This window comes from Sciurus vulgaris (assembly GCF_902686455.1).
Source record: "Sciurus vulgaris genome assembly, chromosome: 4".
Taxonomy (NCBI): domain Eukaryota; kingdom Metazoa; phylum Chordata; class Mammalia; order Rodentia; family Sciuridae; genus Sciurus; species Sciurus vulgaris.
In genome coordinates this window covers 141,574,843-141,596,599 of record NC_136464.1, presented here as the reverse complement: position 1 = coordinate 141,596,599, position 21,757 = coordinate 141,574,843, and the positions used below count along the sequence as shown (strand labels likewise).

The 21,757-nt window shown below is 33.0% G+C and overlaps 1 protein-coding gene across 2 annotated transcripts in view; it reads left to right on the top strand.

Annotated features, from left to right (window-relative positions):
• The window catches only part of CCDC122 (coiled-coil domain containing 122), a 36,861-nt gene extending 17,084 nt beyond the window's left edge, over nt 1-19,777 (top strand). The window contains exons 4-6 of one of the 2 annotated variants that reach the window (XM_079138981.1): nt 1,176-1,574; nt 2,333-2,449; nt 18,588-19,777. In XM_079138981.1, coding sequence (XP_078995107.1) covers nt 1,176-1,574; nt 2,333-2,449; nt 18,588-18,737 — 666 coding nt within the window. In that variant the 3' untranslated portion in view covers nt 18,738-19,777. The remainder of the gene's footprint in view (nt 1-1,175; nt 1,575-2,332; nt 2,450-18,587) is intronic. The other variant, XM_079138982.1, reaches the window with a different exon arrangement.
• The last annotated feature ends 1,980 nt before the right edge of the window (nt 19,778-21,757 follow it).

Genomic DNA, 21,757 nt, shown 5'->3' with positions numbered 1-21,757 from the left:
GTGGCATCTGGATATAGAATTCAACAGTCGTTTTTTAAATATATTTTTCTTAGTTGTATATGGACACAATGCCTTTACTTTTATTTTTTAATTAATTAATTAATTTATTAGGATTGAACCCAGTGCCTCACACGTGGTAGGCAAGTGCTCTACCACTGAGCTACAACCCCAGCCCCTCAACAGTCACTTTTATTATGTGATTCATCAGTAGATGCATAGCTGCAAATATAAATATGAACAGGATAACCCAAGGGTTATGTAGAGAGTGAGAAGAGGAAATGATGAATTACTGAACTCTGAGGAAGACCTATATTTGAAGAAATCACTGAGATTAAGAAGGCATGCTCAGAGATAGCTAAGGAGAACCAGAGAAGAGTAGTGGTATGGATATGAGGAATACTCCTTTTAAGCAGGCAACAGTTAGCCATGCCAAATGCCCTAGAGAGGTAAAGTAGATACCTTTACACTCATTTTACAAATGAAGAAAGCAAGGCGAGATGGGTAATTGTGTTTTGCATGATCACACAAACTAGTGAACAGCAGTAAGGTTTGCTGGACCTATGTCTTAATTTTTAAGTCAGGTTTTTATCATTTTTATTATATTGTCTTCCTTGACACACATAAATGTAATATTTAAATATAAGCCACGTTTGGTGACACAAGACTGTACTCCCAACAACTTGTGAGGCTGAGGGGGGAGGATCATGAGTTCAAAGCCAGCCTCAGCAAAAGCAAGGCGCTAAACAACTCAGTGAGACCCTGCCTATAAATAAAGTACAAAATAGGACTGGGATGTGGCTCAGTGGTTGAGTGTCCCTGAGTTCAATCCCTGATACCCCCAAAAATAATTAATAATTAATCAATTAATTAATTAGTTAAATGATTTGAATATTTTTACACATAAAATGTTAAAATAAAATGATAAAATTTTAGTGTTTAGAATGAGATGAATATTAAAAAGTAAGAAATATGTAACTGGGACCTTTTTGAGGTAATAAAACAATTGTTACATTATTGCTTATTTCCTTCTATTATGCATCAGTTTTTTTCTATTTCTGATAAATGTATATTTTTATGTTAAGTGATTTTCCTGCATGCATTATGGATCAAAACAATTACTTTCCTCTCATGCTGAATACCATAATTAATAATGATAATGTTGAAATATATTACAGAATGAACTTCATGAGCTTGAAAAACAAATAGCAGATGTCTCTGCAGAAACTAAAGAAACAGAGAGGCAAATTTATCAGGAGGATGCTGCCATAAAGGATTCCAAACTTCAATGTGGAAGCCTGGAATCTCAAATCAAGTCCTTATATACAGAAAATGTGAAGCTTAAGTTTGATATAGAAGCAGCCCAACAAGATTTTGAGGAACATATGATAAAATACAAGACTTATTATGCAAAAATGAAAGCACATAAAGATAGTTTGGAAGAGATAGAAAGCAAATGGTCATTTATGATTGAACTCTGTGAAAAACGAGATCTAGTTAAAAAACTAAAGACAATGAAAGAGGAACTTAAGCAAGATCTCCAAAAACCAGGAGGGAACCAAATAACACAAGTACAGGTTTGAATCATTGCTTATTAAAACTTTTTCTATTATTCTTTTTATAAGTATATATTAAATAATAAATTTTCATTAAGTTAATAATATGTCCATATCTATTCTACTACATTCAGAAACTGTTTTCACAATTTTTAAAAACTTGGATAAGTACATGAGTTATATAACAAGTATCTCAAATGTACAAATGCACAAAGGAAATATTTACAAACCACTGTGCTTTTCTAAAAATATATGGTCAAACAAAATCACAGTGAACAATTAATCCATTTGTTGCAGAAAATATAATTCAGAAAAAGGTTGAGGTTTTAGCTTCTATGCTAATGCATCCAGACCAATTCAAATCAATTTAGTGTGATTAATGCTGTTCTGCAAACAATCTGAATTAATAATTGCACCTTAAGTATCTTTGTATTTCTCTCACTATTCTTTGAAGACCGTAAAAAGTACAAACTTAAAAATACCATTTCTTGCTAGAGAATTAAGCATCCTTTGCATTGTTGTTAGGCAGATGCCACTATAAATACCACTTTCCTTTGTCTTATTTTAATTTGTTTTTAGTTCTGAGTTTTCAAACTAAGGTAGCTTTGTTTGAATAGCAGTTATTTATCCAGTATACCTATAGAAGTAGTATTCTAATCCTATGTATCAAAATTAAAATTTAATTTATCTAGTTTTAAATTATGGCAACACTAAGCGTTGTAGATTTATATTGACCAGTCTTTTCTGACTTGTATATTTTAAATTTAATTAATATATAGGAAGATATTTCAAAGCTAAAGAATAAAATTATAACTGTAAAAGAGTCTATCATTGAAAAAACTTGTTTTCTTGAGGAAGAAAAGAGGAGACATGAAAAATTAAGAAAAGATATAGAGGTAAGTCTTATTGAGATTTCAATGTTTTATAAGATCGTTTCTTAAGCTTATACTATATTCATATTTACATAGTTTACTCTTATCAAAACAACTAGAGAGCAAAATAATCATAAAATTCAGAATATAAATGATATTATTAATAGATAGACCCCCTCATTCAAAGATGTTCAGATACGTGAATACATTCAAACAACAGTAGATGACAATTCCTAGACATCAGATCTCCTCAAAATAAAGTAGAAGACAATGAAATCATCCTTATTCTAAATCTCTCTGATTACATGTTTGTAATTATCAAGAGCCAAATTTTAAAAAACAGTGTGCAAAATCAAAAATGAGACTAAATTCTCATCAAGTAGTGTGGTACCACCTGCAGACTTTTATAGTCAATTATTGTTTATGTGAATGGGGAACAAATATGGAAAAGAATATGCTTTTAATAGTAAAATAATTTCCATCATTACAGCATTAATATGGAAAATAAGAAGATGCATATTTTCACTTGATTATGATTAATTTGACACAATAAAAAAAACACCTGAAGTATTAAAGATAAAAATCCTCACCTTTATATATTCTCTATATACCCATGATTTTGTCTTATGGCTTACTAGAAATTTAAGTCAGATTTTTGTTTGTTTGGTTGGCTTTTGGTTTTATTTTATTTTTCACCCTTCTAGACATCAATATTTATTTTAACACTATAAATAGTAAGATAGTATATAGATGGCACAAAAAGAAAAAAATGATTAATGAAACAAAAAAATCTAAAAATAACTCATGTATAAATGGTATATACAAAAGGCTATCTAGAAAAAATAATGAGAATGTTAAAATAAAATTGGATTTCAACATCATAATACTTTTCTAAAGAATATTAAATAAATATAGGGGAAAACTTAATTATCTGTGTCAGAAAGAAGCATTTCTTTTAAAAGACAAACATACAAACTCTAAGATTAAATACTTTCACTTCAAATATATCATGAGATTTTAGATTGAGGAAATACACCTTAACAGTAGAGAAGACAAGACTCAACTCGAATATATTTCTAACACATATAAAATGATAAGAAAAAGAAAATGTCAAACCAGCTAAGCAATGGATAAATAATATGGCAAGAATTATTTTTTGAAACACAAATATCCAAAAATAATGGAAAATCTGACCAATCCCATTAATAATAAGAGATTGATGATTCAAAAATACAAGTTCCCATATTTAGCCACTAAATTATCAGTATTGAAGCTGGTAAGATGTAGAACACCTGAATTTTAAAACACTATTGGTGTGAGTATACATTGTTAAAAGCATTTTGGAAAGAAATCTGAGATTACCTGGAAATTTTCTTATGCTGACATGTTTTATCAAGGCACAATTGTCATAAGGACACAAATTATAAATGTTTGACTTTTTTTATTTTTATGTTCTTTTTAGTTATACATAACAATAGAATTCATTCTGATATATTTATACAAACTTGGAATATATCTTATTCTAATTAGGATCCCAGTCTTGTGGATGTACAAGATGATGAACTTCACTATGGTGTGTTCATACATGTACACAGGAAAATTATGTGAGATTCATTCCACTGTCTTTCCCATTCCCATTCCCCTCCCTTCCCTTTATTCCCCTTTGTCTAATCCACTGAACTTGTGTTTTCCCCAACCCCTTATTGTGGATTGGCATCCACGTATCAGAGAGAACATTCAACCTTTGGTGTTGGGGAGTTGGTTTATTTCACTTAGCATGATAGTCTCCAGATCTATCCATTTACTGGTGAATGTCATAAAGTAATTCTTTATTGCTGAATAATATTCCATTTCATTCCAATAATATTACCACAATTTTTTTTTATCTGTTCATCTGCTAATGGTCATCTAAGTTGGTTCATAGCTTAAGTATAGTGAGTTGTGCTGCTATAAACATTAAAGTAACTGTGTCATTGTAGTATGCACATTTTAACTCCTTTGAGTATAAAATGGAGAGTGGATAATTGGATTAAATAGTGGTTCCATGCCTAGTTTTTTGAAGAATCTTCATACTGCTTTCCAGAGTAGTTGCACTAATTTGTAGTCCCACCAACAATGTATGAGTGTACCCTTTTCCCCACATCCTGCCAACATTTATTGTGACTTGTGTTCTCGATAATTTCACTGAGGTGAAATCTCAGTGTAGTTTTAGTTTGCATTTCTCTAATTGCTAGAGATGTTGAACATTTTTTCTTACACTTTTTTAAAATCATGTAAATACTATATTTTATTATAACTCTGATGGTTTGGTTAATAATTAAAGCTTATGGCATTGCCATGCTTTGAAATCTTTGATTTTTTTAATTGTTTATTTTTAAATTTTCCTTTGTCTATTTACTGATTGGATTATTTGGGTGGTTTTGTGGTTGTTGCTGTTGTTGTTGTTTTGGTGTTAAGCTTTTTTAGTTCTTTGTCTATCTTGGAAATTAACGCCTTATCTGAGGTGTGAGTGGAAAAGATTTTCTCCCATTCTGTAGGCTTTCTTTTCACTCTTTTGATTGTTTCCTTTGCTGTGAAGAAGCTTTTTCAGTATGATACCATCCCATGTATTGATTTTTTAAATTTTACTTCTTGTGCTTTAGGAGTCTTGTTAAGAAAGTCAGTTTCTAAGATGACATTTTGGAGTGTTGGACCTACATTTTCTTCTAGTAGGTGCAGTGTTTCTGGTCTAATACTTAGGTCTTTGATCCACTTTTGAGTTGAGTTTTGTGCAAGGTGAAAGATAGGGGTTAAATTTCATTTTACTACATATGGACTTCCAGTTTGTTTGACTTGATTTGAATTTTGATTAATGTAAATATACATCTGTGTTACCATCATCTAGATCCATAGAACTTTCCCAGCATGTTCAGAAAGTTGTTTTGTGCCCCTTTCATAGGCAACTTCAATTTCATCAGCCAATTTTTGAAAACAGATTTACTGAAAAATAACTCACATACCATTCACCATTCAAAGTATTTTCTAGTGGCTTTGATATATTTACAGAGCCATGTAACCATCATTAATATTAATTTTAAAATTTTTCTTCACCTCAGAAAGAAACCCATTATTTTCACTATGACTTCTCCATCTGTCCCTGTTTTATGCCTTAGTTTGCTCCATGCTGCTTCTTTTCCCTTCTTGATATTCTAAGATTCCTTCTTTTATAATTTACTCTCTCATTAGAAAATTTCTTAATTCATTCTCCTAGGGTAGGTCTGCTGGTGACAAATTCTTTTTTTTTAATTTATTTTTTGTCTGAGAATGTCTTGGTTTCCCCTTCTTTCCTGAAGAATGTTCTTGCTATATATAGGATATAGAATTGTGGGTTAACAGTTCTTTCTGTAGTTGAAAAATAGTGTGCTACAGGAACCCTTCTGACTTTCATGATTTCTGATGAGAAATATCCTGTCAGTAGACATTTCCCCCTACACCAGTGTTTGGTTTTATTTCTTCAAGATTTTCTTGTCTCTGATTTTCATAAATTTACTATGACATGTTCAAACATAGATTTATTTCAATTTATCTAGTGGTGGTTCTCTCACCTTTTGGATTCTGAAAATTTATGCCTTTTGCCAAATTTGGGATTTGTAATCAATTATTTATATGAACACTTTTTCAGCTTCTTTTTGCCTTCTCCTTGCAGGACTTGAATGACACACAAGTTAGATCTTTTGTTATAGTTTCATGGGCCCTTGAGGCTCTGTTCCTTTCCCTTTTTCAATCTGTTCTCTATTTCTCAAACTGAGTGCTTTCAGTGCTATTTCTTCTAGTTTATTAAATTCCATTACCTCCAGCTATTGTTGAAATCCATGAAAATTTTTCATTTTGGTTATTTTATCTTTAGTTCTTCAATTTTTATTTTGGTCTTTTATCTTCTATTCATCTGCCAAGACTTTCTTTTTTTCTATATTTTTGAGGCATGTAATTGCATGTTGAAGCATTTTTACAATGATAGCTCTAAAATGATCATCAGAAAATTGTAACTTCTGTGTTATTCTGGGGTTGGTGCATGTTGTCATTTCTTAGTCAGTTTGAGATCTTCATGGATTTTGGTATGAATGAGTGGTTTTCTATTTAAATCTGGACATGTTGAATATTATGTTTCAAGATTCTGGATCTTCATTACTCCTGGTAGTAATTAAGTCCAGATCCTCCTATCAGTGTCTGTTGACACCCACAGAAGGGGAAGGGCTTGTTACTGCTGGAGTTGGGGTGTTGGCTGGCCTCTAGGCCTCTGCTCATTTCCCAAATAGCCTCCACCACACTGTTTGGAAATGGTCTTTTTACTACTGAGTAGTGATGAGAGTCCAGACTCTACTGGGTCTCCTCTGACATTACTCAAGCAAGGAAAGGAATTATTACTACTTGATGAGGACAGAAACCCAGGATCTTTAGATGAGTTCTGCTGAGTACCAGATGTGGCTTGCTATTGCCCAGAGGGAGTTGAAACTCATGACTCCCCAATTAGCCCTCCAGTTCCACCCCAGAATCAGAATTTGGGAACATTGTTATAGCTAGCAATGATAGTTGTTTAGACATTCCACTGAGTCTTTACCAGTGTGGATGATAGAAATGCCAGAGGGTTTTTTTCCTTCCTGTGGTATTTGACTTTAAGGACTTTCTGCCTAAAAATTTTCTGTCTAACTAGGCTACTATTTCCCTCATCTTTTGGCTAGAGAAAGGAGGCTTTTCTTGGGACTTTCATTATCTGCTTTTATTGGCATTTCCAGAATCTTCTCTGGGATATGTAGGAAAAACCCATATTATTCCTTTTGTCCTGAAATCCCTAGGCAGTTTGCTTTCTTCTCTTCAACTTTCAGAAGCTTCTGATGTTTGTTTTATACTTATCAGGAAGAATAGGTACATGAAGTACATCTCTATTTTGCCAGAAGCGGTAATGTAAATTAGTATTTTAAATGATATAGTGTGAGGTAAGTGGCCACTGATGTTAGATCTTCAGAACTGTTAGTGAAGTTAAGACTTCTGCTTTTAAATGTTTTTATCATAGAACTTCTAGCCCTGAAATTTAATAACATTTTAAACATTAATAATAGGGTCACCTCTCTTAAGATTCATTTATGCTTTTTAATTTTAGTTCTATTACTTCTAAAACATTTAAAAGCAGTCCTCAATTTCATCACAGTGTTAGAGGCAAAAATGAAAATTTAAAGAAGTAAAGATTCTCTATAAAAATTTATGAAACTGAAGGACAAATACAGTCACATTATTGTCTTGAGAACACTGTATTTTTTCAATAATTTTAATAACTGCCTGATGTGAATTGGTCATTGATTTGAGTAACCTACTTCTCATAACAACCATTTTTTTTTAAAAAAAGAGAATAAATTCAAATACCAGAAGATTTTTATTACTTATTTCTTCTTTTGAATCTTTTTTTCTATCCCTTCTGAATATCTTTTCAGACTGCCTTGGTATAAAGTTCAAAGGTCATCTTTTGCCTGGACTATGACATTCTTTTGCTCTAATTTTTAATGTTTTCAAATGCATTTTTTGTGCATTGCATATTTTAGTTTTTATGGTAATATTTCTTTTATATTTTTGGTTCAGAAAAAAATGAAAATGTTTTTTAGATTTTAGTGGGGGTTTTTCTGTCAAATAAATATTTTTAGTATTTCTAGGTCACCGAATGAAAAAAGTATTTCCAAATATTTATCCCCAAATGTCATTTTATTCTTCTCTCCATTGTCTGTCTTTATATATTTTGGAAGAAGGGAACTGAAGATAAGAGAGAGGAGAATAAAGATAAGCTATGAGTCATTGAGGGAAAAAATTGGGAAAGCAAAAATACAAAGTATATAAAGATTCAAATACAAAGCATTATGCAACAATCAGTGATTTTTAGTTCAAAGTTAAAAAAAAAGGAAAGGAAAAAAAAAAAAAAAAAGAAAAGAAAAGTGTTATTTGCCAAATCCAGGAGGAGACTGGAGCAGTTCAGACATTTTTAGCAAATGATGAGTGCTGCAAGCAGTATTTTGTGATAACAGACATTGTGCAAAGCATTAATGGTTTACTCTTGCCTAAATTTTGTACAAATCTGCTCTCAAAATTTGAAAGGATAGGGAAAAAAGTGATGCATTTTCAGAGCTACTAGAGGTCATGAACAAAGTTTGTATAACTTGATACAATACAACATGTAGCTGTACAACTGACTGATGCATTCATGTATTGATGTCAGCTGCAGAATGATTACATAGCTAGAAGCCAGTCCTGTGAGAAAACCCCAGAGAAGCAAGGGGGAAAATGTGACCTAAAGGCACCATAAGAATTGTTCACATAGATAGCCAGATAACATGGTAACAAATTGTTCTGTTTTGTAGCAAGTAGAAGAACAAATGGTAAGTATTATTATTTGAGTTCCTGGTATTTATCAAGCACTTTATATAGCTAACTCATTTAAATCCTCATAACATATCTTACAGAATTTCAGAAAATTATATAATGCATACAAAGTTATACAGCTAAAGATAAGTGACAGAGCAAGATACGAATTCAAGTCTGTTTGCATTCTGTTTCTCCCAAGTTTATTTAAAATATTTTTTTTTATATCTAGGAATACCTTCTCCTTGATAAAAATTAAAATATTAAAGGTAAGGCTATAGTTCCTTCAAAACCACGTCCTATCCCATTAGTCTTTTTTCATCACCCTCCCCTCTTATTAGTGCTATACACACACACATAAACTACCACCCCCCCACCACCCCATGCCCCTATAGGTAGGAGATTATATAAATGTACCTATATATGTTTGCCACTGATATACATAAGAATTTCTCTTGTAGATTTTTTTCTATTAGTACATATTGACCCACTATACTCTTTTTAACTGTTACAAAATAATCCATAGATTGCAAATTGGTACAGTCACTCTGGAAAGCAGTATGGGGGCTCCTTAGAAAACTTGAAATGGAACCATCATTTGAACCAGATATCCTCCTCCTTGTCCTATATCCAAAGGACTTAAAATCAGCATACTACAGTGACACAGACACATCAATGTTTATAGCAGCTCAATTCACAATAGCTAGATTATAGAACCAAACTAGATACCCTTCAATAGATGAATGGATAAAGAAACTGTGATATATATACACAATAGAATATTACTCAGCCATAAAGAAGAATAAAATTATGGCATTTGCAGGTAAATGGATGGAGTCGGAAATCATCACGCTAAGTGAGATACACCTATCCAAGAAAACCAAAGGCCAAATATTTTCTCTGATAAGTGGATGCTGATTCATAATAGGGTGGGGGGAGTATTTATCAAGCAGTGGGTAAGGGAAGAATTGAGGAACTCTGAATTGAATAGAGGAAAATGAGGGGAGGGGAGTGGGGAGGAAAAAAAATGGTGTAATGAGACAAACATTACCCTGTGTACATGTATGATGACACGAATGGTGTGACTCTACATCATGTACAACCAGAGAAATGAAAAGTTGTACTCCATTTGTGTAACATGAATCAAAATGCATTCTGCTGTCATGTATAACTCAATAGAACAAATGATAAAAAAAAGCCCACAGTATAGTTTAGCTTAATTTATATAACCATACTACCACTGATGAACATTTAAACAGTTTTCAGTTTTTCATTATTAAGAGTTAGTTTCTCATTATTAATGTTGAGTGATACCAAAGTGTACACACCCTTTTCACCAAAAATTAGAATTATAGTCATAATAGTCATATGGTCCAAGCTCTTTCTGTTACTTAAACCATTTCATTACATCATCCCAGACATGGAATACCTATAAAAACTTACACTGAGCAGCAATAATACCACTTATGATAACTCTGAAATAATATCTGAATACTTACTATGTTTAAGTAAGTATTATGTTTAATGCTGAATTGGCATTTTGGAGTCAGTGAGTTAATACTTTCTCTTAATGAAAACAAAAATAATACCTTACATTTGAATTAATTTTATACTGTTTTATGGTTTCTTAGTCCTTCCTCATAGAATTGGATAAATATCAAAATTGACCCTATTGGGAACCTCAAGTCTCCATATTAATTTCCTTCAAATCCTTGCCTGTAACTTGAACTGCATGTGCATGGGGGGATATAACTTCAAGGAACACAGTTAGGAAACAATAGGATGCTGATGAGCTGAGGAGAGATTTTAGCATGTGCCCACTACAGAATCTGCCTGTTTCCCACTTCTGCAAACCTTAGAAATAAAGACCACATCCAGAACTAAAATCTAAGACAATAACTGGACTAATGATAAGGGCTAGATCTAAGGACAAATTCAAATAAAGACACTCTAAGTGTTTAAAAAGTCTCAAAGTTCAGGATGATCTGCCAGTAATTTAACTGTTAGAACAAAACACACCACTTTCAGAGAAAAATAATAAAATCCAGCATTTACAACTCTGGTTATATACAAGGTTCAGTTAGTAATACAATAGTACTAGATATGTGAAGAAACTGAAATATATTACCCGTAGCTAAGAAAATAATTAAATAACCACTAGAGCACTATTTGACCTAGAAATTGTTAGATAAAGACTGAAAACATATTCTACAGGTAAAGGTGGATATAATGTGTAAAAAGAGAGATTTTAATTAGATAAAAGAAAAAATAGAAATAATACATCAAAATGAGCATTTTTCTTTCCTTGAATTATTTAAAAGTCAATAGACACTTCAAAACAATAATGTATTTTGGGTTTTATAACATACATACAGTTAAGATACATCTCAATATCTTTTCATTGTGGAGTTCTTACATTTATATGAACTGATATAATTTTCATTAAAGACAGATTATGATATGTTAAGTGTTCACATTAAAATTCCTATAGTGACTTTTAAAATGACTTTTTTGTTTTATTTTTACTTTTAATTGGCACAACATAATTACACCTATTTATAGGGCACAAAATGATGTTTTAGTTCGTGCATATATTTTTAATGATCAAATCATGGTGATTACACATTTAACATTTATTCATGATGAGAACATTCAAAACTCTTTTCTAGCTATTTTTAAACAGTATATATTGTTAACTATAGTCATCCTACTCTTACTATGTGATAGAACCCAGAACTTGTTCCTCCTAACTATAATGTTATACACACTGACTAACCTTCCCCTACCCAACCTCCAGTCACCACTATTGTACTCTCAAATTCTACAAGATAATTCTTTCAGATTCCACAAGTGAGATCATATATTTGTCTCTCTATGCCTGGTTCATTTCACTTAATGTCCTTTGGATTCATCCATGTGGTTGCAAATGAAAGGATTTTGTCCTTTTTGTGGCAGAATAGGACTTAATTGGATATATATTAAGTTGGCCAATTCACCAATTTTTTTTATCAGTTCATACAATGATGGATATTTACATTGATTCCATATCTCAGTTATTGTAAATTGTGCGACTTATTTTTAAAAACATACATGGGTATAGATATAGTAAAACAGACAAAGGAATAAATCAGGTAGAACAATAAAATATCTTCATTAACTCAAAGTAAACAGAAAAATAGAGTTTCAAAATACACAAGCAAAAACCTATTCTGATCAACTTTGTCAATAAACATGACAACTTAAATGAAACAAATTCCTTGGGAATAAAACCACATACCCTAACATAAGAAGAAATTGCTTTTATGTTTACACCTATGATCTACTTCAAATTAAGTTTTATAAATGGTGTGAGGTAGGGATCAATGAAATTTAATTCATAAATTAAAACCCACCCATTATGGAAAACTCCAGACTGACACTACTTCACTGGTGAATTCTAGTCATACATTTAAGGAAGAAAAAATACTCAACTTATATGAACTCTTGCAGAAAATGGAAGACGGAATTTTTCCTAACTCAGAATAAACTTTTACAAAAAAAATAACAGGAACCTTCTAGAGAGGTAATTATAGACAAATGTCCCTCATGTACATAGGCAAAAATCCCTAACAAAATTCTGCAAATTGAGTTATCAATATGTAAAAAGACTAATATAACAAAACTGGAAGTATCCCAGGAATGCAAGGATGGTTTGACTTTCAAAATCAAACACTGTAATTTACTACATACTCATGAGAGAGTTAAAAGAGATATAATCAACTTAGTTTCAGAAATAGCAATAATCAAAATTCAACTCATGTATAGTAATTGACTCTCAGAAAATTAAGAATAGAAGGATCTTTCTCACCTCATCTATTTAACATTATACTGGAGTCCTAATCAGTGTTACAAGGCAAGAAAAATTATAAAGTCATGAAGACTGAAATAAAAGAAGTAAAATGTCATTATTCACAGATACCATAATGGTTTATGAAGAAAATCTTAAAGAATCTGCAAAATGACTATTAGAAACTAATAAGCAAAGTTAGTAAAAATTAAGAATTATACCTAAATATTAAAAAGTTAGCATGTATCTACATTACATTGCAGCGATTCCCCTTCTAGATGTTTTCTTAAGAAAAAAAATGAAAACATACCTTAAACTTTTTTTTTTATGGTCTTCTAGCAGCTTTATTCTTAATAGCTCTCAAGTAGAAACATTCAAAATGCTCCTAAAAAGGAGACTGAATAAATAAATTGTGGTATATTCACAAATGGAATACTATATATGCTATATATTATACAACAATGAGCTACGGATACACACATTATGGGTGTTTAAATTTATAAGAAATCATGGAACTTCACACTTAAACATCTGTGTGTTTATACCCCCATAAAAACATTTAGTTGTACTTTTTTGATTTGACTTCTGAGGCAGAGATGTTAAATGATATAGCAAATGAGCTACAAGAGTTTAAAGTACAACATTTTCTCCACTGTAAATAATGATACTGTGTGCTACATATATGGAGAAATTCTGAACAATATAGACTTTAGCCATATATTTCACATAACATTCTGCTGAAGATAGGGCAACAATTCAATTAACTTGTAGATCTTAATGTAGTGTAATTCTTGATTTACAAGAACTGCCTTGTTTTATTAATTTATTCATTAATTCATTCAACACATGTGTTGAGTTCTTACCACATGTCAATTACTCTCTTAGATTCTGATGATAGAGTAGTGAAAAAAATAAATGAATAAAAATCTGTTTCTCATGGAAATTGCATTATAATTGGAGAGACAGGCAAAAACAAGATGTACACAGCATGTTAGATAAGAATAGGATTAAGAACAAAACAATGGAGACAGTCTCTTTTGGGGAACACCCTGAAATATGTGAAGGAGATAGGTATATAAATATCTAAGGAAAAACTTTCTAGGCAAAAGGAAATGCAAGTGCAAAGATTTAAAATGGGAACATGCCTAGGCTCAGGGAATAGAAACACGGGTGTCCAGAGTAAAGCAAATGAAGACAAAATTAGTAGGAAATGAGATCAGGGTATTATTCTTATTATATAGGTCCTTGTTCACTTTTTTTCAGTGTGATTTGTGAGTACCACACGTATTTTTATTGGTTTTATTTTTGCTTGGGTGGCAATAATAACTAAGTAAAAGTAATCATGTTCTAGGGGCAAAAAGCTTTTTTAAAAATTTTTTTTAATTGTAGATGGACATATACCTTTTTTCCCCCCTATTTATTTATATGTGATGCTGAGGGTCAAACCCAATGCCTCACATGTGCTAGGCAAGCAAGCATTCTACCACTGAACTACAACCCCAGTCCCCATAAAGCTTTTTTCTCTATAGAACCACTACATCCTTAGCTCATTAATGGTAATCAAGTTTTAATTTTAAGACACATATCAAAATCAGAATGCTACCTGTAGAGGCTCAACAAATGACTGGCCTCTAAGAAAGCTCATAAGGTGACTTTTGCCTTCATGGAATCACCTCTGAGTCAAAACTGCTTTTTAGCTTTGTGAACTTAGAAACATTAACTTGTTAGTGTCTCCATCAGGTAATCATGGAAAGATGTTGGTATCATTTACAAGTAACTGATATATAAAACTCAAATGCCCATTTATTAATTTAAAATAATAAATCTTTCAAGGAAACCAGGTACCCTAAGGCAGTCATTAATGCTGCTTCTTCCTGTAGGGAAAATATTGCTTTGGAAGCCACATTATCACAAGGTTGATTAGTGATCATGGCACTTGTGCCAGTCACCTGAGTGTGAGTGTTCTTAACCTCTGGCTCTGGGTGCTCAAGTTGCCAATCTCCAAAACAAAGCTATACTTGTCAGATAGTTCCAGGATAGAACTCCCAAAACATGCTTCCTTCTTCACTTGCCTATTTTTTTAATACCCTCTTTATAAAACCCTCCCAAAGATATATTTTTCCTTTAGATGTATTAATGCCTTCCTGAAGTCCAAGTATGATTAGTAAGCTAGTTCTACTAATGGGACTCTGCACATCTTTGTTCTGAACCATTGTGTATTAATTTCATAGCTTAATTATTGGAGGATAATTTTAGAAGTGGGCCAATTTGCAACTGACCAAATTTACTAACCAAAAATTTGTTCTATTTATTTTATTACTATTAATACATCTGATAAACATGAATATAAGCCTATTTGGTAACCATATTTTATTAAAATATTTTATTAGATTTTATATATATGTATATATAGAGAGAGAAAGAGAAAGACTGGATATAATATGTATCAATGGATACATGACCTCTTGAATATATTAAATGTATTTAAAACTTCTTTTGGATAAAGTTTCATTATTTCATATATTTCAAATTATACTAATGTATTTCTAATATTTTAAGGTTGTTTAATTTTTTTGTCAATAGATCAACAAGCCTAGTTCACCAGTTGGAATAAATTATCTAAATTTTCAGAAATAACAAAAACTGAAAACTTAAAATGATATATAAAAGTTTATAGCAATTTATGCGAAATGTTAGTTGACAGATTCTCACTTTGTTTTTACTGCAGTATTTTTAAATTCTTAGATTGTTTCTCTTCTGGTTTCTCTGCTGCTGCTGCAGAAATGTATTTCAACATAATTAGTTTCCTTTGCAATTCTGTATATTTTATTTTATGCATTTAACAAACATTCTGCGAAGGAATCCATAGTCTTCTTTATATTGTCAAAAGAACCCATGGCAAAATCAAGGAAAAGAACTCCTAGGCTAAGGAAGAAGTTGGGAAAAAAAGAGAGAAGCAGAGAGGAGATTCAGCAAATAGCCTGATCTGGGTCCTGGTAGGAAGAAAACCTGAGGGTAGAGAGAGGGCGCGGGGTCCTAAGGCCTCAGAAACTAAGAAGCTTGGCTGCCGATAGCCCTCTTAGACTGTAAGTATGGTTTTGTCAACTCAGCTATTTTAATCCATTTGGTGAATTAGCATTTTGACAACTTGATTCTTCTTTGAACTGACCAAAAACCACCTTCCTGATGTGCTAGAGCACCCCTAAAATATATAAAATAGATAGCTTTCTTAAGTCTTTTATTTCTTTCATTGTATTGGTTCATGTAAAAATAGGTGTTTTGCTGTAATGAGATATCACTTCACATCCCTAAGGATAGCCAAGACCAAAAAGAAATAACAGTAACAAGGATGTGAAGAAATTGGAACCTTCACACATTATTAGTGGGAATGTAAAATGGTAGAGTCATTTTGGAAAATAGTTCTGGCATTTCTTCAAATGATTAAACATGGAGTTATCATATGCATCAATCAGTTTTTCAATGCTGTGACAATACCCAACAAGAACAACTTAGAGGAGGACAAGTTTATTTTGGGCTCAGTTTCAGAGATTCAATCCATAGTCAGCGGACTCCAGTATTGTGGGCCTAATATGAGGCAGAATATCATGGCAAAAGGGTGTGGCAGAGGACTGCTACTCAGTTCATGGCATGTAGGAAGCAAAAAGAGTGGGGAGTCAGGGACAAAATCTAATCTCCAAGAGCATGCCCCAGTGACCTATGTCTTCCAGCCACACCCCACCTGCCTACAGTTAACCACCTAATAATCCATTCAAATTATTCATCCAAATGGATTGATCAGGTTACACCTCTCCTAATGTACTCATTTCACCACTGAACATGCCTGAATTGCTGAATACCATGAGCTTTTCAGGGGACACCTCATATCATGACATATATTGGTTATATGGTATTATCAAGTGATAATGTCATGTGACATACTGATTCTACTCGTAGGCATATGCCCAAGAAAGGTAAAAACATACCCATAAAAACACTTGCATGTAAATGTTCATTGCAACATGATTCATAATAGCTAAAAAGTGGAAACAAATCAAGCATCCATCAACTGATGAAGTGGATAAATAAAATGTGGTAGATTATATAGTAGGCTATTATTTAACAGAATAAAGAAATGAAGTACGATACATGCTCACCACAACCCTTAAAACATTATGCTAAGTGAAAGAATTCAGTCACAAAAAAACAACATATTGTATGATTCCATTATAATGAAATGTAGGCAAATTTATATAAAGAGAAAGTAAATTAGTGGTTGCCTAGTGAATAGGGTGAGGGTAGGCGAAGGGGAAACTGTTAATGGGTACTTCAGTTCTTTAGGGTATAATGAAAGTGCTCTAAAATTGATTGTGGCAAAGGTTGTTCAACTCTGTGACCATATTAAAACTCATTGAATTGTACACATTAAAGGATGGATTCTATGGTTGTAAGAAACAAAATATGTGTGTTCCTTGTATAGCCAACATTGAAAATCAGGAATTTTGACCTTTTATTTTTTTGTGGAAGTACACCACAACCTTCTCAATTTCTGTTGTGCTTTATTGCCTTGTGGTGTTATCGTTTGTCTGGCTCAGCATAAATACCGATTCCCTTAATAGTTAATAAACAAACTACATTATCTCTTAGATCTTTAGATCGATGTATGGTTCTATTTCAGTGAACCACTGGATACAGGAAATGGAATCATTTCTATTAACTGGTGGCAAGAAAAAAATTAGACAAATTAAATTTAACAGTTCAATAGTTCGAAGAACAATTTGTGAATTGGGCAGCTCTCAGAACCAGCAGAGGTTCAGGAGCTCCTTTCCATAATGTGACAAAATGGTAGCATTTCTAGACAAAATGGAAGTGAGGTGCAGAAAAACTTGATTGGTTGACCTTATTTGAACATGATCTGTTGGCAGCCTGTGACTGAGTTATGGTGACTGTAATTGTCTGAGACTCAGCTATTTGTTGCAAAAGTATACTCCTAAGTTAGGTTCTCTATTAGTTTATATGCTGTATTAGTCAGTTTTTCATCACTGTGACCAAAATACCTGGCAAGAATAACTTAGAGGAGGAAAAATTTATTTTCGCTCAAGTTTCAGAGGTCTCTGTCTACTGTCCTCTGACTCCATTGCAGAAACATGGCAGAAAACCATGGTGGAGGACACCTGCTCAATTCATGGCAGTCAAGAAGCTGCTGGGCAGGAGGGGGGCAGGAGAAGAAAAGAGGGGAGAAGGGGCCAGGGAGAAAATAAACCCTTCCAGGGCATGTCCCCAGTAACCTACTTCCTTCAACTAGGTCTGACCTCCATTCATCTATCAATGGATTAATCCATTAATGAGGCCAGAACCCTCAGGATCCAATATTGCCTAAAAGCCTCACCTCTGAACCTTGCTGCATTGGGAACCAGGCTTTCAGCACATGAGGTTTTTTTGTTTTGTTTTGTTTTGTTTTTTTGGAGGGAGGCACATTCCAAATCCAAACCATTCCACATACTAAGTTAAGGTGCAGTTTAGAGAAGAGAAGCAGCCTCACAATAAATTTAGTTTAATTTAATGCTAGGAACTGCCTTGAGAAGTAGGAAGGTATTCCATCAAGGAGCTTTACTTGGGTTCAGTTCTCAAACACCATCAGCACTTGCTACCTATGAAAGCGTGATCAAATGACTCTTTGATCTTTAGTTTCTTCATGAAAAATGAGGATAAGAATACCCTCCTCCTAAGGTGTTATGAGAATTTAATTATATGTAGAAAGCTTGCAGTGCAGCATCTAACTTGCAATAAGTATTGAATAAATAGTTATCACACAATTACTGTTTATATTTATTATCATTATTATTTACAACAAATAGTTTTAAATCAAATGCTTTCCTCTTAGAGTAGTCAAAATATCCTTTATGGCTGTTGACTGTTCTTCTCAAGCCCTGTTGATGTGTATTGTTCTTATCACAGGTACAACATAAGAGATATGATGCAATTCTTAAGCGTTTGCATTGTCAGGTGAACAAGCTTCAGTCAAATAGAAGACAATGGCAATGGAACATTCAACAACTGGAAAAAACTGCAGCTGAACTGAGAAAATGTGTTGGAATGAAAGAGTAACATTGTCATCTGGCAACGTGGAACACAGACCATGACAACAAATATTTTGGGACAGAATTTTAAGAAAACCCTTTGGTTGCTTAACAACCAGTGTCCACTGGCAGAGGCCTGTCTTAATGACAGATGTATTTTCCCTTTTTTGAATCAGTTATCTGTTGTTAAATTATCTTCCAACCATACAATGGATAGCACTAGATAGATAAGAGTAATGCTTACAGGAAAATAGTGGAAGAAACTGTGTGAATATTTCAAGCATGCATAATATATTATGCTTACATTTTAACAATGTTGTATTCACTACCCTACAAAATAAACATTTAGAAGAAGAGAAACAATCGAATTTTCAATAATTTAAATTGTTGAGATAGTAAAAATGGTTGTTTTCAAACTTTTTATTAGATCATGCTTTTTACTGCTGCCTTCATAGGAGCTCATAAATATTAATATTCACAATAATGTTGTTATATGTTTAATGCTTCAGATATTTCACTCAGATTTCTCTTTTATCCAGAAGGTAGCAATCATTTTTCTTTCTTATTAAATAACATATTTTAGGGTATTGCAATGCATAATATTTTTTGTTCATTTTTCTGTCTATAAATTCTTTATTACTACTGTGACTAAAGTTACAACATCATGTAAGGCAAACATACAAGCGAGCTCTTGAAAGAAGTGTTAACAAGTATAGACAAACATTTTTTTTCTCCTAGAAAAGTAAATATTATGTCCATGGCAATTGATCAGATGTTAACTTGTTCTTTTGAAATAAAGATGCTCCCTTTCATGATTACATTGAGTCAGATACTTAGAAGCAAAAACAAAATATTAATTATTAAAGATACTGTTTTAAATATTCACTCGTAGGATTAAATTATTTCAAAGCAACATCAAAAGGACATTTCAAATCCTTTTTCTCCTCACCTTTCTATGTGTCTTAGATTCAGTAAGAGTGTAGTTGATACAAAACCTGATATAAATAATCTCATTATGTCTGACATTAATAGTCTTATCATGGCTTAGCATGGCTTACTATGGTTAACACTTCAAATGGCTTATCCTGTAACATAATCAGCTTTGGTCCATGACTCAGAAACACAGCTACAAATGAAAATGGTTAAACCTACAGATTGTAAGGAGTATCCTCTATGTTTAGCTGGAGATAAGGTTGAACCAGATGCTGATCATATAAGTATATTTTAATATAATTTCTGTTAAGAGTTCTTACATTTATACTTCATAATTTTAGCTATAGCTTATAGAAGAAAATTTTACTAAACTTTTTAAGTTTATAATGAGATTCAAAATATTTGTACATGACAAATAAGACTTTGAGTTATTGTTTCAGAAAAATCCAATGTGAAAGAACTGAGTAAATTAGGTGAAGATGGATAAGAACAAAAAAAGAGGCAGATAGATCCAAGAGTGCACACAGATTACAAGTTATTGGAGACTTATTGACAGAAGCATGGACTGACAGAAGGATGACAGCAAGACTAGTAAATTCATAGCAACGTGGGTCGGTGGGGAGCTTGAAGAGTGGCTTTCATGCAAGTCAAAGTATACCTGGATTTACCTCAAGCTAATACCAAAGATGTCAGGCATATTCCTGGAACTGACAGTGCCAGTGTCTGGTCATAAATTTCACATGCCTCTCTAGTGATTTTGTTTACCTATCATCTGCTGGAAAACTATGTAGGGAAAACAGGGCAAGGTTTCTCAGAGGCAACCATGGTGACTTCAATTCAAGATGGTTGCAGTCAGGTCAAGCTGGTTCCTTACAGTCATATGTGTGAAAGTTTATTTTAAAATAAAGATAAAAAGCATGTAGTATTGGGTGTGGTGGTGCAGGTCTGTAATCCCAGTGGCTTGGGAGGCTGAGGCAGGAGGATCATGAGTTCAAAGCCAGCCTCAACAAAAGTGAGGTGCTAAGCAACTCAATGAGACCTGTCTCTAAATAAAATACAAAATAGGACTGGGGATGGTGCTCAGTGGTCAAGTGTCCCTGAGTTCAATCCCCGGTACCTCCCCCACAAAAAAGCAATAGGTCTAATCTACTTCAGATAATACAATTTTTTAAAAATATCATTTATAATTAATGCAACTATTTTTAATTTTGTAGCAGTTAAATTATTTGAAAGAAAGCATCTTTCCTCTCTTTCTAATCTTTAAAACGATTTCAGATAATGGAAAGTTTAATATTAATCAAAAAGAACTAAAGCATGAGGTGACCTCAAACCTAATGATATGATATTTTAACCCCATCATAAAGCCCAAGGTTGGAAAATTGAAGTTATTTATTTTTATTTCTGTAAAACCTAGCTTAGAATATGACATCTTCAGCCTAGTGTTCTGTTACTCTTTTCTGTTACTATAACAACATATCTGAGGCCATTCAGTGATAAAGAAAAGAAGTTTAGTTAGCCCACAGGTTGGGAGGTCAAAGTCCACCAGCTCTGGCAAGGGCAAGGGTCCCTTTTGGCTACATTACCTCATGGCAAATGGCATCATGGTGGGAGCATGTGTAGGAATGACAGATCACATTGCAAGATGGGAATCTAAAGAGCCACTAGGGACTAATAGAGATCCTAGGAGAACTACGCAATCCCCAAGGACCTAAGGGCCTTCCACTAGGGCCCATCTCTTAAAGGTCCCACCACTTCAAGACTACACACAGAGGACCAAGCCTCCAACATATGAACCCTTTGGGTACACAAATGATATACAAACTGTCTCATGGTCTTTCTCACATATTTCTGGTTTTAAACTCTTTCTCCTTGGGGTAAACACACAGTTCATCATTCTCATCCTCATTTCCTTCTCCTTAGAAATGGTAAGTTCCTGGGGATTTAAATTGCTTTGTCATCAGGGGCAAGGCTTGCATCTAAGTGCCAGTCACTGACGTCACTGACCTCTGCAGAAATATAATCCATTCTTCCTGGTCTTGAGCATCATCTTCTGTCAGTGTTGTACCTGAAGGTCTTTTCTCTAGTCAATGCAATCAACTTCCTTGTCCAATTATG